This window comes from Protopterus annectens, chromosome 4.part1 (genome assembly GCF_019279795.1).
Source record: "Protopterus annectens isolate FY-2018-M chromosome 4.part1, PAN1.0, whole genome shotgun sequence".
Lineage (NCBI taxonomy): Eukaryota > Metazoa > Chordata > Ceratodontiformes > Protopteridae > Protopterus > Protopterus annectens.
Window position 1 is genome coordinate 141,246,809 of NC_056734.1, and position 18,537 is coordinate 141,265,345.

General features: G+C 38.2%; 1 protein-coding gene across 2 annotated transcripts in view; it reads left to right on the forward strand.

Annotated features, from left to right (window-relative positions):
* Window positions 1-18,537, forward strand: part of LOC122800781 (integral membrane protein 2C-like) — a 464,319-nt gene that overhangs the window by 154,102 nt on the left and 291,680 nt on the right. Inside the window, exon 3 of one of the 2 annotated variants that reach the window (XM_044070041.1) lies at window positions 12,668-12,703. The exons of the other annotated variant lie outside the window; for it this stretch is intronic. Coding sequence (XP_043925976.1) covers window positions 12,668-12,703 — 36 coding nt within the window. The remainder of the gene's footprint in view (window positions 1-12,667; window positions 12,704-18,537) is intronic. 2 annotated transcript variants of the gene reach the window in all.

Below are 18,537 nucleotides of genomic sequence, written 5' to 3' on the forward strand. Positions count from 1 at the left end.
TAAATAAAAGGCATTTGAAGGAAAGTTCATATAAAAAAATAAAATAGGCAGTTAAACTCAAGCATAGATATGAAATATTATATTTGTAACAAAAAAAAAACACTTGTATTATTATGTTTTAGTAAAAGTTGCTATGTTCCAGTTTTTGTTAACTCTAGTATGCTCTTACTAGAGCATGTGCATTTGAGTTTGGGCTTCCAAAATGATTTAAGTCAAATCTTTATTTGATTTCTTTTTTTCTCTAGCGTTGCATTCAGATTGCCTTGTCATGGGCTTGATTTGAGTCTCTCAACATACTTTTCATAGTTCCTGCAGAGCTGAACATGTCTCAGTAGTGGGTTGTTGATGTCCTTAAACCTGCTGACTGAGAATTGTTTGGTCACTCTTATCTTGTGAAAGATAATTGTTTTTCCTATGTAAAATGCTTTGCATTTTGCACAGCTTACCTGGTACATCACAAATTGTTATTGCAGTTGCATCTGTCAGTGCAGATATGTATCTTTTTCGAGTTTAGCCGTATAATTATTTTGGCTCATAAATGCACAATGTCTGCAGTCTGGGGGGTTGCAAGGAAAGGTTCCCACATGTAGCTCTGTGCATGCATTAATTTATTTTTTATTTTCAACTCGACTTCTGATATTTATAGCTTTTCAGTAAGTGAAGGATGGTTGGGGGGTCCAGAACATGACCGATTGGTTCCCCCTTATGATGATCCAGTTTTCAACCATTTTTCTTTTCATTACACTTGAATCCTTAATATATGTTAGGAACATACTTTTTGTTTGTCATTTCCTTCATTGATACTTGATTGCATGGCATGTAATAGTTTCCTTCTGGGTGGGTCAGCAGAACTGGATCATTACTTTGCTTGAAGAGTTTTACGAGTCCCTGTATGTTGGCCATCAAATTCTCATTAAATCCTCTTTCCAGAAAGTCTTTCTGTCGTTGATCTAGGTTGGTGAGAAATCTGTCCATCTCTTCAGAGACTCTGGCTTTACTTATTCCCTGTGATTTGACGATATTTTTTCTTAGTGATTTTGGAGTGCCTGCTGTTAGCATGTATGCATACATTCACTTGTGTAGGTTTTCTGTAAGGTCATTCTTGCGCTTCTCCTCATTTCTGTTGTTGTGGATGGTGATGTCCAGAAATTCCACCCGTTTTCCTCCTTCTGTAAATCCACATTGATCCATATCTGTCAGTTTTGGCAACACCTTTACTACCCTCTTAGTTGTATAACAATAATTACTTTATAGTCATGGTTTAAAATTGAAATGGGTATAAATGAAGCTGGATTTTAAGGGTACCCACTTTGAGTAATACAGCCTCCACAGCTTTTTTCCAAGTTGCTGTTGCTCCCTTCCCTTTTGAAATACTGTTTCTTAAAATATTACAGTTTATTGTCACCGTCTTCCCTCCCAAGTGGCCACAGGAATTCCATCTGTACCTGGAGACTTTTGTGTTATGTTACTGATTTTATCTTTCCTGTTTCTATTGTAACAGTTAATTAATTGAGCCTCATCTTCTTCTAACCTTGGCATAATTAAGTCTTTTTCCTAAATATTTCCATTTGTGCTTTTCTTTTTATTTCTTTCTACATATTATCAAAATACTCCATTTTCCCTTTAACACTCTACAGTTGTTCGTCTTCTTTTCTGTGAGATTCTCCTTATTTTGCAGTACTTTAACCTGTGTCAATCTGTCTAATTCCTGTTACTTTTTTCCTGTACCTCTTTTTCACTTTTTTTGCTACCCTTTTTTAAACATATTTTTCATTCTGTCCCACTAATTAATTATCTTTTCTGAAGTTTCTATCTTCCCTCATAACTGTTAAATCCTTTCTATTATTCGTACCTTAAATTCCTCACTTTTTAATAGGTAAGTAGGAAAGTGACAATGCCTGTTTTCTACTTCATCCCTGCATGCCTATCTTAGCTTTTATTGGCGCACTGTCTGAAATAGTTTTTGGATGTGTGTTAAAAGTTTTCAGTTAAATACATTTAGGAATGTAAGGAGCCGGACAATATTAACAATTCCCTACAAGAGTACTACTTCAGAAATAAGGAAATTACTTTATTGAGCTGGGGCACAGGATCTGAATTGCCTAGACACAGTAAGGCCTTAAGTTTAATTCTGTTATCTGCCAAAAAAGCAATTACTAGAAAATGGAAACAAAAGTCTAAACCATTGTATTTGAAGTACTGAATATTGTAAAAGAGATGAAATAAATGGAAGTGGGGATCTTTGGAAAAGGGAAGGAGCGAATTACATAGAAATAAATGGAAATTGTGGGAACAATACCTTCAGAATAATGTTCAGGAGGAGTGATGGTAGAGGTAAGGCAGAAATTCAGCAATTTATGTAATGCTGGACTGATAGTCACAAAGAAGGAATAGATATCTGATGTGTATTGTTTGTAAATGGAAAAATGTTAGCATGGTTTATTTTCTTTTCTGTTAAGCGAAGTTTTGTACTGACCATAACATTCCATCTGTGTTGTCCATTTTCATTTTTCCTCAACAGTTGGGTTTGGATCCGACCCTTCAGTATGACTCGGCATATTTTACAGCTCATGGCCACTAGAACTCTCAAGCTTCTCCCTTACCCGCAGTGCTCTATCCCCTGACATTTCTCAGATTTGTTTGCAGGCTTATAGCTTTAAAATGAATATTAGCACCCAGGTAAGACAGACCAATATCTGGAGCTCAGTAGCAGGAACATTGGACCCCTTTGTTACCTCTTGGTCTCCCAGAAGCTATTGGAGCAGAGGTAGGAGTTGGTGGGAGGGGGAGTTGAGTAAGAATCAAAATGAACACCACAGATGGAATGTTATGGTGGTGAGTACATAATTTCTTTATCTGATGAAATTAATTTTTATTCATTCCTCAACAATTGGGATAGATTCCCCAGCTACCTGAATTCCCCGGAGGACTCTAAGGAAGGATATTCCCATGTACTGTTGAGCTGAAGGCTGCTGTTCTGCTTGAGACCAGGTCCAATTTGTAATGAGTAATAAAGGTATGAGATGCAGCCACACTGAAATCTTCCATGGAAGACCTGGATAAAAATGTTGATTATGTTGTCATGGACCTTGTTCAATGAGTTTTCAAAGGGTTAGGCAAAGAGAAGTCAAATTTGTTATAGAGAAATGCAATGCAATCAGTCAGCCATTTGGCTAAAGTTATTTTTGCAACTGGTGTACTAATTTCGAATTTGCAAAAAAACAACCGATCTGTTTTTCTGAAATTCTTTGTTCTATGCAAATAGAAATGTAACTGTCTGTGATTGTCCAACAAATGTAACATGTATTCACCTTTGTTTATGAAATTTGGAAAGAAAACAGGAAGATTAATGGATAGATTGATGTTGGATTCTGACACCACCTCAGGAAGAAGGGAATAATTGGATTGAAGCGCTACTCTTATCTCTATGGAATATTAAATAAGGGGGCTTAGAAGACAAGGGTTGAAGTTCAGAAAGTCTTCAAGCTGAGGTTATAGGTACCAAGAAAATAGTTTTCTAGGTTAAAAACTTTAGTTCACGTTCTGCTGCTGGTTCAAAGGGGGGTTGAGTCAAACCTTGTACAACTAAATTTAAATTCCATGGTGGAGTTCGATCTTTGAAATGTGGTCTCAGAAGAAGGGTACCCCTTATAAAGGCTTTACAAAGTTTAGAGGAAGCTAGGGTAGAACTGTCAGTTTTTATGAGAAAATTTGAAATGGCAGCTGGTTGCACTTTAAAGTTGATAAACTAGCTTCTTCATTAATGGTTGAAGTCAGGAACTCAAACATGATGTATTGGTGATGAAAAGAGATCACTATCTTTCTGCTGCACCCAAAAAATAAACCTTTTCTATTTGCTTCTGTAAATCTTTCTAGTGGAAGCTTTATGAGAAGATAGAAGTATATGATGGACAAGTGAGGATTCTAGATTGCCTGGATATCAATGAAAGTGGAGAAACCATGCGGTCAGCTTTAGGCCTGAAATGCCTAGGTGAATCATATCTGTTGGGTGAGGCAGGATGTCTGGAATTGGATCCAAGATGTATGGCGGGTGAACTAGATGTGGCAAAAGAAAGGGAAACAAAATCTGATGAGGTCAAAAAGAGGCAATGAGGATGACCTTGCTCTTCAGTTAAGATGCTTTCTGGAGAAATTTGGAAGTTAAGGGGTTTGAGAAGCACACCAAGAGGAGATTGGGGGGCCAGTCATGTAGGAGAGAATCTCTTTGCGGCTCCCCTGGCGGTGGGATCAGGGCAAAGAACCTGCTGCATTTTTTGTTGAAAGGAGATGCAAAGAGGTCGCAGCAAGGTTAGCCGCACTGGTGAAATATATATTTTAGCAACTGTCATGTTGAGAGACCACTTGTGAAGTAACTAAGTGGACCTGCTCAACTTACCTGCTTTCACGTTGGATTTCCCTAGAATTTGCATTGCTATCAGAAATTGTTTGGAGAATTTGCATTGGTATCAGAAATCGATTGAATGAGATCGCCCATTGTCATATTTGACGCAAGGTGAAAGATCTGGTTCGTTCTTGTTTGCTGATGTACCGTACCACTGACATATTGTCTATCTGAATCGCAATAGTTCTGGAAGGGAGAGAGTCTTGAAAGCTTGCAATGCTAGGAGAACTGTTCTCATTTCCAGGACATTGATATGTGTGCTGGCCTGTTCAGGGGACCATGTGCCTTGGACGGTCTTTCCCAAGAAATGCTCCCCTGAACGTATCTAGGAAATGGCTGTGGACACTATGGCTTTGGGCTGAGGAAGAATGAAGGGACAACCCTGTGAAACCTAATCTGAGTGAATCCACCAACAGAGGTAATTTTTGCACGCCTGGGTAATTTCGGTCTGGATGGATATAAGTTGGTGTCAAATGGACCACTGAGTTGCTAATGTCCACTGAAGTATTCTTGTATGGGATCCTGCTAGGGGAACTAGAACTATCACTGCAGATATTGATCCCAAGGTTTGTAGAATCAATCAGGTCTAAAGAAAATAATTTTGAATTACCTTTTTGAATTGAAACCAGATGGTCTGTATCCTTGGAAGAGGAAGGGAAGCTGTCACTGATATTGTGTTGAATAAGGCCGCTATGAACTCTGTTTGAGTAGGTTCTAGCTGAGATTTGTTGGAGTTGATGGTAATTCCCAGAAGAGAGCAAGTGTGGAATGCACAATCTTGAGCTCTTATCAGAAGATGCTTGGTTGGAATGGTCATGAGCTAGTCGGCCAAGTGCAGAAATGCCCAGAGTCCCTGCAGTCTCAAGTGAGTTGCTACTACTGCCATGCATTTGGTGAACACCCTGGGGGCTGTGCTGAGGCCAAAGGGCAGTGCTCTGAACTGGTAATGACGGTAACCCAGCCAGAAGCATAGATACCTTCTGGATCATTTGTTCATTTTTACGTGATAGTACGCATCCTAAAGGTCCATCAGGCACATCCAGTTGACTTTGTGCAGGAAAGGCAGAATAGACTGAACCATGACCATCCAGGACTTGGTGTACTGAACTGACTTGTTCAAAATGCTGATGTCCAAAATCTCTCTCTAGTCCCCTCTTTGGTTTGGCACTAAAAAGAATCTTGCGTAAGTTCTGGGTTCTATCTGGTCTAGGGGGACTTCTTGGATGAATCTTTTTCTGTAGCAACTTTTCTGTTTCTAGACCTGCTGCTTTCCTTTGACTAGGTGGAACGTCGGGAATTTTGTTCAAAGGTGGTGGTGGTGGTGGGGGGGGGTCATAGGGAAAAGGAAATTATATAACCTCTGGAAATAATCCTCTGCGCCTATGTATCTTTTGTAACATCTAGCCGGGCTCTCTGGTGCAGGGAAAAATGACACCTGACTGCTTCCAGAGGTGGACAGTTAGGCCTCCTTTCATGAGCATTGATAGGGTCTTTCGGAAGAAGAGTCTCTAGATACATGGCTCTGTGGGGGCCTCCTGTGTCATGTGGATAGTATCTCCCATTTGAGTTTCTCCATCTGCCCCTTGGAGAACTATCACCACGTGGATCTTGGGAAGGACCCAGGACTTTGAATCATATTTTTTGACCACCATGTTGATTCCTAGAAAAGGTCCTTTGAAGGGTCGAAAAATGTACGCCCACTACAGACAGGATCGTACAATCTTATTCACACCTAGAGAATGTGTCCTTCACTTTGGGGCCAAACAACAAACTTCTGTCAAAAGGAACATTGATGAAGGAGGACGTGAAGGGTTCCTCAAAATCACACAAGCATATCCAGGCATGCCTCCTAATGAAAATGCCTGAACCCACTGTGCTTGAGGTATGTTCAGCTGCATGTGAAGTTAACCTCATAGACAAATTAGCAGTGGGACTGTAAGGTAGCCAGCTGTGATGCAGCGGAAGTCTGTGCCTCAGTCTGAGAGATCTTTACCAGACTGCAGAAGGATTTGATTAAAGTGCGCCAAATAGTTAAGCTATCTAAGGGTGAAAGTCGCTGAAGTGTGAACACACTTCCCAAATCTGTCCATCACCCTAGACTCCCCGTTAGGACAATGAACAGATTAATTCTGATCTGCGAGTTCTTTCTTTGTGACTGCTGCTATGACCATTTCATCTACTGGTATTCCCTTGCTCCAAAATTCTTTCCCTTGGGTGGTGCCAGTATCCTATTTGGCCTCTTTGGAATTGTCTCAGCAATGTCTGACTCCTTCCACCCCGGCCTAGAGATTAAATCAATGAGCTCATTGGCAGGCTGAGTCACCCAGGAGGTAGATGGGGTAGACCCAAAGGCTTCCAGGAATACCAATTCCTCTTGGGAAGGGTTATTGGTAGACCACCCACCTGTTTCCATGAGGATTTCTAAAGCGTCTCCAAAGGAGACGTCATCAGGTGGTGATCTTTGGGGACCCTTCCCCTCATTAAAGTCTGTATCTTCAGTGACCGACTTTTGGGGAGGGTCTTGAGCCTCCTCATGCACTTTCTCTTCCTGGGGACTTCTTTAGTGGTATGTTCTGGTGAAGTATCCAAAGAAATGGAAATACCCTGCTGGGGTAGCCTGGAGACTTTGGTTTGGCTGTCTCTGTGGAGTTGAATGATGAGGCTCAAGGCACAAAGACATACAGGATCCGGAGGGAAGGTCCGACAGGGGGGGGGGGTCGTCCGTCCTGCAGTAGCAGAGAATACTGTCTGCTACCTCTAAGGCAGGGTGCTGCTTGAAGAAGTAGGTCAACGGAGCCGAGAAGCCATGTTTTCAGAACATCGGCTCCCTGTGACTTAAAGGCATTGCATCCAGGGCAGAGGTTGGAGCAGAGCTGTCCAATGCTGAATCTCCAAGGGGCAGAGAGAGCTCTGACAACTTCAGAGTTGACTCTAATGATTGGATCTGACAAGGGTGGTTCGGCTGTGAGAGTCGTCCGGCTCTGACAGACTCTGAACCAGTGCACTCAAGAAATGCATTGCAGCTGAAGATATGATGATCTTTGGATTCGACACAGATGGGCCTGAAAAACTTGGATTCAAGCACTCCTAAACCATGGATTGGATCAGAAAAGGAGCTGAGATAGGAGTTGTAGTGCTGGTAAGGGCATCCTGACCAAAGGGGTAGGAGCCGGAAGAACTACCATTTGAATCTGCGCCAAGAGAAACTTCGTCATCATTCTATCCACATCAGCTTCTGTCAGGCTACTGGAAGAACTAGAGTATGAGGCCACAGAGGGTGATCTGGCATGCCAAGGTGCCTCTAAGGAGGGTGAGGGAACAAGAGAAGGCACTGGCTCCAAAGAAGATGAATAGTTTGTACAGAGAAGGAACTTTGGATCTGAACTTTGGATCTGATACCACTGCATCCAAGGAAGTATCTGATGCTGGCTTATCAGAAGATGAAGGCTTTGGAACCAACTTCTTGGGCTTCTAACGGTTCAGTTCCAACATTGGATCTGAGGAAGGAGTAGAAGAGCCAGTTGGATCCGATGGCCTCTTTCTTTGCTCCTTAATGTAGGATCTGGGGGGGTTGAGCCCCAGACAGAACCTCTTTAATGGTCGAGGGAAGCAGACTTTTCAATATTAATTTTCTTTTGTGGTCTACAATCGCCCTGGGATTAAACGATTTACATATGATGCAATCCACTTTAAGATGGTCAGGGCCCAAACAATGCACACATCAATTGTGTGTCAGATAATGGAAGTTTGTGCCCACATTTTTTAAAACCTGAACGTTTTTCTGCCATGTTCATTCTATTCTGCAGAAAGAGAAAGAAAAACTTTTAAGTATAATAATATGAAAAAGAAAAGGGAGAGGAAATACCAGCAGTGGTAAAACGGAGAAAAACTAAGAAGTGTAAAAAAGGGGAGAGAAGAAAAATACAAACTGTGGTATTAAGAGTTGCACAACAGTGTAGGTAAGAAGGTAATAACAATATATGATTTAGAAAGGGAGTTGTAGCAGTTAAAAAAACTGACGTATCTGAAATAGAAAAAACTATGCTTGAGAGCTTTCAGCAACCACGTCTGTATGTAAAAGTGGCAAACAAAATCTGAGGTATGTTAGGGGATAGACCATTATGGGTAATGGAAGAGCTTAAGAGTTCTAGTGGCTACGAGCTGTAAAAAAAAAAAAAAATAAAAAAAAGACACATTGGATTCGAGTTGGGTCCGAACCCATTTGTTGAGGAATAAATGAAAATTGACATCATCCGATTGTATGTTTGCCTATGTTTTAAGTGATAATTTTTAATAAAGGTGTTTAAAAAAGCCTTCAGTTAAATACATGCGCTTCTGTGGAATATAATTTCTGTCTAGTCCAGCCCAGTTCTTGTACTTTTGGGGAATAGTACATACATTCTGTTTGAGTTTGTGCTACAGAATTTACATCTTCATGCCAAATATTATATGTTTCCTTAAAAATCTACTCCCTATTGTTTGTTTCCCTTCTTGAAAACTGATTATTTCATCCAAAATTCTCATAAGCTCCATAACAGTAGTTTTAGGTGGAATGTACATGCATGCCAATGTAGTCCTCGTTCCCTGTCAAGTAACCCCTTACTGCCACAGGTCCAGCATTATTGTCTTTTTTTTCCGCTCTTCTATCACTTTTGGAGTCCGTCTAGCAGTCAGTGTTATTACTCCCTGTTCTGTTGACCCTGATATTCTGCTGAATGTCCTTTTCATCAAATTTGCATGCTTGTTTCTATACAGATGTGCGTCTTGCAACATTGTTATTTGCACTGTGCATTTTTAATGTAATTCAGTATGGTTTGCTTTTTGTCTGCATCTGTAAGGTCATTTACATTCAGTGATCATTTGGGCAGAGTGGCTATCCTGGCTGAAAGGTATAATGCCTAAATGTACATGACAGTTCTTTTGAATGGAGTTTCCAACCTTTTGCTCAAATGTACACACCGTTGTTTGGCGGGCTGATCTCTATTGCAGTTGCTTATTCTCAAAACTTGAGCCAGTGTCACATATTTCAAGACTTTATGCTTCTGTGAAAACTCTCAATACAAAATGCGGGACTGATTTTCAAAATCCCACATCCTCTTGTAACTTACAACAAACACATGCACTATGTATGTTTTCAAAAAAAAAAAAAAAAAAAAAAAAAATTGTTAACTCTTTCAGATAGAAGCCGTTACCAAAACTGGTGGCTGCACCCACAGGCATTACGTATTCTAAAAAAATCTGTAGTACTTTTGTGAGTAGACTGACGTCTGACATTGTAGCATGTTATGGACTTTCTGTATGGAACAGATATGGTACAATGTCATGTATTAATGCTCGGGAATCTATTATGACGGTGCATTTCGAACATTCAGAAAAACAAGGCTGTGCAGTAAGAGGTGGTCAGTGCTGAGGTCTAAAAGTCGAGGCAGTAGTTTGCAGAATGTAAGCACTTTTTAATTTTACATCACAATGACACAGTTCTGTATGGACTGCAGACTTCAAACCCAGCAGTAAGCATATATATCATATGTCACAGGACTGTAGGAATGTTGGTAATTGACTGATTGGCAAAATGGCATCTACACCACAGTGCTTGAATGTATCCCATCCTCTCATTTCAGAAGAGTGTGAAAAACTGATAATGCTCTCCTTCGTGCAGTGATACAGGTCCAGAGATACATGGCAGGATATGGCTGCCAACGTTTGCTGGAGGATGGGTATCCACCACACTGGGGTGGTACACGTGTTCTACTGTTCTGAAGACCTAAATATATAAATAAAAGTGTGTGGGTGTATACACTCTGTTACACTGAAAGGAGTACAGTGTCAACAGCCGGTAGGTCAACCTCTGCAGGGGGCCAAGCACCACTGCATCCCCCCCCATGTTGGGGGATGTGCCCCCCCTGCTAATTATTAATACTAACTCCAAGATCACGCAATCCCTGGGGAAAGGGAATTTTTCCCCTACTCAGGGATTATGAATCGACCTCACATGTCGACAGTCTTCTCTTGTTGACTAAATGGTGTTGACCAACTGGCTGCCGACATTATACTCTGTTCAAAATAACAGAATATACCCATAATATGTATACACACATATATATATATATATATATATATATATATATATATATATATATATATATATATATATACACACACACATACATATATATATATATATATATATATATATATATATAAAATAGAGAGAGAGATGTGTGTGCAAGTGCACAAACTTGCATAAACATACATAAATTTACTGGGACAGCTTTTGATGGCAAATGTAGAATTTACCTTTAAGCAAGTCTTATGTTGTCAAACTCTTACAAGGATTAGGCTAATATCTGTCTGCCAATTACTTCTGTAAAAAAGTTTGTAATCTGGAAGCAGGCAGACAGGAAGATAGTTCCTCATAAAGTGGCCCATCATGGGGTAGAGCAGAAACTATGCCTAAAGATTTGTTATTCTTGAGGATGAATGGTCTGTTAGGGTCTTATTGTTGATATAGTCTGAGGAAAAATCAATCGGAGATTTTTTTTTTTTGAGCTGAAAGGAAGGCCATGCCAAAGTTTGCATCCATAACTTTTGTTTCCATCCCAGTGCTGAAAAGGCTGCATGTAATAAACTTTGTGTGCTGGACGTATTTTCAATGACTGTAAATATAGGCCATAAGGCACTTTGCAAATACAGCAAACACTATTGTTCAAAGTTAAGTGAGTCAGTGTTTCGTTACAGCGTTGGGATGAACCAAGAAATCACCTCCACAGTTGCAAAAAAGCACAAATAGCCAAAAACGAACAACTGCAGCAGAACTCTCAGGACACAATTTTTTTTCCAGGCAAATAAAAAATAGGTTAGCATTTTCATCCCACTATGGGACTTCATTGGAACTTCACTTCTAGCAGTTCAGTTTCTGAATGGTCTTTCCCATTCGTCAGAGTCCTTAGACTTTGGGAAGTCGGCATCCACGTACACTGTCTTGGAAATGGCAATTTGGCAGGCAACAGCACCAAATATCCGAAAGCAACAAACAGCTTAACACCAAGTTAATGCAGGTATTAGGTGCAAGGCTTCATTGTCTGGTAACATCCATATATACTGGAGAAAAATGCCATATTATGTACATACACACAAACTGGGGTATATTTCATGGGATCAGTTTATGGGAAATATACTTAAGGATCACACTAATTAGACAGTTAATACTGGCCATGATTGCTGGTCATTAGCTTCTACAGTAAAAAGTATCGGCTTCTAAGATGCAAATTGTTATGCATTCAGTATTAGGAACAGTACACTGGCTCCATATTTCTTAGTCCTCTTTTTCAAGAAATAAGACCAATTTAAATTCTATTCATAGGCAAGACAGATTCATTATACAGTGTTGTTCTGTGACTTTAAAAACATGCTTCTTGCAAATATCAGAAGCAAAAAACTAGCTAATGGGGGGATGCCATATGTATAAAAAAAAAACTTACAAGTTGTCAACTAAGCTGTGTAAATGTCAAATTCTCCTCTTAAAAAGGGGGGGGGGTGTAAGCTACCAAACTGCTCTTGAAAGGGTGAAGATATGAAAGCTATCAGTAGCCAGTCTCTTCTAGATAGGGGTGTGGCCAAGTGGGTGTGCTACCCACATCATCAGTATCCCTTGTTATATTTCTACTCAGTTTCATCTTGCCCAGGAAATGGTGATATTATTTTTTTTCTTTTATATATACTCCTGACCCCATAGAGCCTCAGAATGTTCTCCCAAACTTCCTTGCACAACCACCTGTAGTCTTCCAGTTGCTGTTTTTAGAGTACCCAGGATTTGACCCTTCTCTGGGAGGGCCATCCAAGTTTTCAGGGCTTTGACTTCAGTGATTCTGTTTGATAGGCCCACAATTGAGGGTTCTGATGGAGAACAGCAATTGCTGATCCTGGGAGCTTTCATACTCATCAGTTACGCTAACTGTGGATGCCACTATTGTAATTGATGGTAGTACATTATCAAGTTCCCTCTGTTAACCTGAGATGCCCCTTGAGGCTCCTAGTTTCCAGCAGAAATTACCCAGGTCTTTTTCTCTCAACCTTTCCCCAGAGTAGGAGAGCTAGCCATCAGCCACTTCACTTTAAAACATAGTGCATTATTTAGTTGGCAGTGTGTTATGTTTTTCATAAAGATGGAGAACTCATAATTGTGTTAAATTTTAAGCGTGTCATGTTATATATAAAGTAGATTTATCTAATTTAAGTAATTGATATTTTTTTTTCCTTCCATAGTGTGGTGTAATTGAACCAAACTTTGAAGACTATCAGGTAAATGTAGCAGGTTCTTTTAAACACATTTTATTCACTTTAATGAATCTTAATATTTAGAGTTAGGTTATTTCTCAAAAATTTGCAGATTACTGATGCTTAAACAACCACATCTCTCCTTGTTGTCATCCATTAAACATCCTCTTCCTGAAAATACAAGACCTTGGAAAAGTGAAATGATCAAGCACTTGGCAGATATGCCTCGTTTACGTCAAGTTATTTTAGATTATTGTAAATAGGGTTAAATATGCATGCTTATATGGGATTATTTGGTTCTAAATGTTATTGATTAGAATGCATGTTTGAAAATCCTATTGCTTAGCATGTTTTTTCAGTACTTTTATTATTTATCCAAGTTCTTTTCAGAATATTTTAAATATGCAGCCTTTATTTTCATATGTATGGAGAAGCATGGAAGTTCTGTAAAAAGCCTGAGTTTTTTACAGCTTATTACTACTTTATGATAATCACAATGGAATGTTAGCAGCACCAGGGTGAAGCTTTGCAGCTTCAGTGCAGTAGGTTCAATCCTCACTTCTGGATGTTGCCCATATGGAGTTTTGCATGTTCTCCCTGTGTCTACATGAGTTTTCTACAGGTTCTCTAGTTTCTTCCGTGCTCCCAATAATAATATATACTTGACCAGGCTTGTATTGTTTTTTAATTTAAATTTCTATTCCAAAGCAACAAATGTTTGCATACTTGTATGTACGTGTTTTGTTAGACAGTTGTTAGTTGCAGCTTTATATATTTACTAATTAGTTTAACCCTTTAAGACAGTAGAAGCTTTTTTCCTTCCAAAATGGACACTGGCTATTTTACTAGTTTTGGCATATAGCTTTACATTTATCTCATTTCTTTATCTCATCCTCTTTTTCTCTCTTTTTTCAAATCCAGTTATTTGTTTAACATAACTTAATGCAACATGACAATATCTTGAAAAATCGTAACTTCAAAATGATTAAGTATAGATATAAACACAAAAGATTGGGTTTTACAAAACAGTAGTTGGCACAAATTTGTTTAGATAATATGCAGCACAAGCCGAGTATTATACATTCTTAAACATTACAGAAAAAAGAAGAAATGCAGCTTGTTAGACAAGAGGAAAAAATAGCATTTCAAGACTAGATCAAATGCTGCATAGTCTGTAATTTAATAGTTATGTATTCATTCTTTTAGAGAATAAATGCCTTCATTAATTCAGTACGGTTATGTATCCATAAATGCCTTCATTAATTCAGTACTGTTCTGTATCCATAAAGACCATGGCTGAATTCAGAAAGGTTACCATGAGATGTTAACCTGGTTTCCAATTTTGAGACAGTCCTACGGCAGTGCTGTGTGCTCAGCTGTCTCTGTGGCCTACCATAAATGCAAATGAGGCATTTCAGGCATTATTGACTGACTGTAAAAATAAGAGGATACACCGGAGACATTCTGTCAACTCGAGACAGGTAAGAGGTACGTTGGTGAGTGTGTTTTGAATGTGTGCACGTATGTGGGAGAGTGAATGAAGGGGGTTGCTTGTGCCAATGTGATGTGTAGGCTGCCATTGTTAACTACCACAGGAAAGTTCTGATTTACTCTCATGGTAGTTGAAGGTGATTCAGAAACATTGATTAGCTGATAATGAGGTATTTTTCATTGTGGCTAACATGTCTCTGAATCAGTTTTAATAAAGCTCTTTTTTTCCCATTTTTCGTTCAGTAGCATTCATTTTATAAAATCTACTTTGTCAGGGGAGACTTGTTTTTTCTGGTTAAGAATAATATATTTTTTAGCTGCTAGCATTATACGTTGCAGCAACTAGACAGGTGCACTTGAGCTGAGAGTGGCATGTGTAAGATGTAGTAAAAATTGTCAGTATGTTTCTGCTCTGAATTGGTGAATTCCATAATCATGAGCAGTGGCAATACTGAAAAATAATGCCTGTACCCCTGAAGGGTGAAAAATTTAAATGTGTTTTTTTCCAGGAGGGGAAAGCCTCCCCTTTACCTCCAACATGGGAGGAGGACACTTCTGTACCCCTAAACTTATATGTATACCAACACCATGGCTGCATCAACTTGAAAAAGGAAGATATCTCTTGAAAGAACTGAATCACTGCAGGTGCATACTTGGCAATTGCACAAGTAGTGATTTCCTATGGAAAACAACAGTCAGCTTTATGCTGCTTAGTGTCTTTTTCTACAGCTTACTGATGCTCAGGGAATTTCACCTGACCACCTGTAGAAGAGCCTTTCACTACAGTTCTTTCAAGCCAAAAGTAGTCTAGAAGTTTTTGAAGAAGTATGAATAACTGTGAGGCTAGCATTCCCAGAATACATGGCTGCAGTGTACAGTAATGTTCCCTGCATCTCTAGCAGCCCTTTGAGACACTGGGAGAACTGTGGCTTAATCTCGCTGGAGTATAAAGTTATTTAAACTGATATTGCCAACCAATGAAATGGATTTTTTTTATATCTAGTAGCATACATTGGAATGGGTAGAATTGTGTACCAATTGGCCCCTCAAGATAGGAAGTTGTATCGTCTGATTACCACTGAATTCTATTTTTATATTTCTGTCTGTTAGTAGCATTTTATATGTACTCCTTATCACACCTTTGACTTTCAGTTTGCCTTCTCAAGCACTAATGAACCAAGATCTCCACTGTGGCCAGTCTACTTTTGGGAATGTTACAGATTTTGTCTTTCTTAAGCCCTTTTTAAGATCATGACATACCAAGTTATGATTGCTAGAATTATTGTTTTCATCTGGAAATATACCCCAAAGTGTTTGGGGCATTATTGTCAATTGGTTGTTCCCAAAAATAAAATCCCAAAGGTTTATTCATTTTTTTAAGCCCTAAGGCAACATATTCCCAATGTGATGAGATAGAAATGAGAGGATAAGTCCATCCACCAGTCAAAGCAACCAGTTTTCTGAAAAGCCCTCTGGATTGACTTACTCAAATACTTCATTATTTCAGAGATTATACTAGCTGATGGGGCTTTTTTATCTTTTGACAATTTATAAGCACCTAGACTGCCTCTACTCTCAGCAAAAATCATGTCATCCAGAGAGTCTGTATAGTTGAATGAAGCAATGTGTACATAAGATGGGAATTTGCAGCTTTAGCATATAGTTCTAAATCTGAGTGCAGGGCTTCCCTGTTTTGGGGCTACATATTTTTCGTCCTGTTCAATGTCTCTTACCTGTCCAGGTAAAATTTAAAATTTACTTTGTAGTAAAAAAAATGCCAGGTAAACAGAGAATTCCTTGAATTTCATATAAGACCAGGGGCAGAATAAGCCATCCTACTGTACATATATGCTTAGAAAGACCAATACAATTTTTTTCATCTAGGAAGTATATCTTTAATCCTTACTGGACTGATAATTCTAGAGAGAGTTAATTTTACAACAAAGTATTTAATTCTGTTGGTTTAGTCTAGAAATGAACATTGCAGACTTGGGCGATGCATGGTGCATTTTGCCCCCTTTTATTTTAGCTATGTTAATCTTCTATCCATAATGCATCAATAATTTTCCAAAATTTGGAATTGGACTTTAAGATCTCTGAAGGGCTTTTTGATGTTTACCAATGTATAAGGAAGTTTAAGGGTGTGATCACTGAAGGAATATTCTTCAGTTTCAGTTTGCTTTCTAATTCTAAGTATAAAGTGAATACAATAGGAGGTAATAGTCATGTTTGCCTGGTCCTGTCCTCTCCTGCTGACTTTAAATTCCATGGATATATATAGCCTAATCTTCACCCTGGTCTTAGCCATCCCATACATTGAACATAAGGTATTTATAATAGAGGAGGAAAATTAAGATATTCAAGAACAAATAAATAGTACAAATAAACCTGATCAAAAGCTTTTTCTGCATTTAAATTAGCATCCAAAAATATATTCATTATCTGAGTCGTCTGTTAATAATGATGTCTTCAAAACTGTATGCAGTATTATGTCCAGTGATAAAACCCCTTTAATCCCAGTTAATTAGGCCACAAGCAACTTGTAATCATGGTTTGTAGGATTTTACCTGCAAAGGATCAACGCTTTGTTTTAATATATCCACAATGACTGTGTATGCCCAAGAGGAGTGGAGTGACACCAGAGACCAATACTGCATTTGTCAAATATATAAAGTGTGTCAGAATCTAATCCTTTTTTCTTTCATACGTTTCTGATAATATATTATTAGGTCATGGAATTTTGCAATCTTGTAATACTTCTGAACCTCTTCCACTAAAACTGATTTTCTCAGTAGACAAGACTGGCCATTCTGTAGTTTAACCAGGGAGATAGCATCTAAAAAGTTTGTAACTCTTCCAGATGTTTAGCCATATAGAGAGGCTTATTAAATTCTGCACATCAATTTATTTGTTGGAAAACATTAAATATAAGTGCCACCACTAAAAGTCGATGCAAAATTAAACTTAAAAAGAAAACATCTCTTGGGAAATCAGACTATAATGATACTTTGATTTATTTGTGGATACAAGTGCTAAAAAAATTCATCAGAATGTGCTTATCCTCAAGAAACAGCTTCAGATAAAATTAAAATAAAACTATATGATAAGTCATGTGACATGTAAGAAAGGCAAAATGCTTACATTAAACATATCAAAATTTTATTTTCTTTTTATTTCATTATATGTGTTACTGTTCTGTGTAACAAATAGTGCAAAACTAAGAATCGAAAATTTAAAAAATAGTATAGAGTTAAAAAAATTACAAAGTTGCGGTCTGCAGTGATGTTAATTGAGACCTGGTGGGTAAGAAGCATTTAAGAGCAATTGCCAGTAGACCTTACTGTGTTAATCTTCTTTCCCAGACACCCCCATGACAATGGGGGAATCTTGTACAATACAAAAAATAAAAACTTCTAACGTTTTAAAAACTAATACTATGCTTAAGAGTATTGGTGCCGCCTTGTTTATGAATACTGTAAAAAATGTTACATATTCTGTATTCTCGTTATTATGCAGTCTTGTCCACATAAAAGCTAAGCAGGATTGATGTGTAGCTAGGTGCACTGCTACTCATGTGTTAGTTGTATCTGGCACTACTTTGGATCTCCTTAGTATTGTTTGTTACTTTTCGTAGTGTCATTAATAAATGTACATGGTTGACAGTCTCCACATTTCCTTATACCCTAATAATCATTCTGTTGATTATTGTAAATATTCTTCATATCTTTACCCCTTTTAGAAACAAGCTACAATTTTTTCTTCAAGTGTATAATTTATTTGGAGTTTGGACCCTATAGTGGCATTCCAATTTTTCTTCATAATAAAAACAAGTTGGTTGTGATTTAAGGTCATATAATTTTTTGTATTCTTCACCAGTATTATCTTGGTTAGTAATAGGGTTGTTGTCTGTACTGATTGGGGGTTGTGTTATTCATGCCCCCATAATGGGAATATTTCTAGTATTCCTTTTGCTACGCACTTCTTCTGCAATACATTCAACCACAGTACCAGGATAATCTCTTTCATAAAACATTCTTTATCAAATTAATCTTGCAGTTTGACCTTTAACTAGCCTAGTTATTTTTTTTTGTAATGGTGACTGCTAATGTAGTGTAAATAATAATTAGAGAAAAGATGGTTTATGATAAACCATAGATCATATGCTTCCTTTCTAAAATCCTTATATACTGTAATATCTAGATAGTTATTAATCTTCCTGTTTTAACCATAGGTGAATCTGTATTGTACTATTTAAATAATTAAAACATTCTCCCATTTCAGTAATATTGCCCTTCCACATAATAAAAATCTCATCTAAAAATGTAAATAGGAATAGACGTAATTACAAAATCTTGAATTAAAAACTT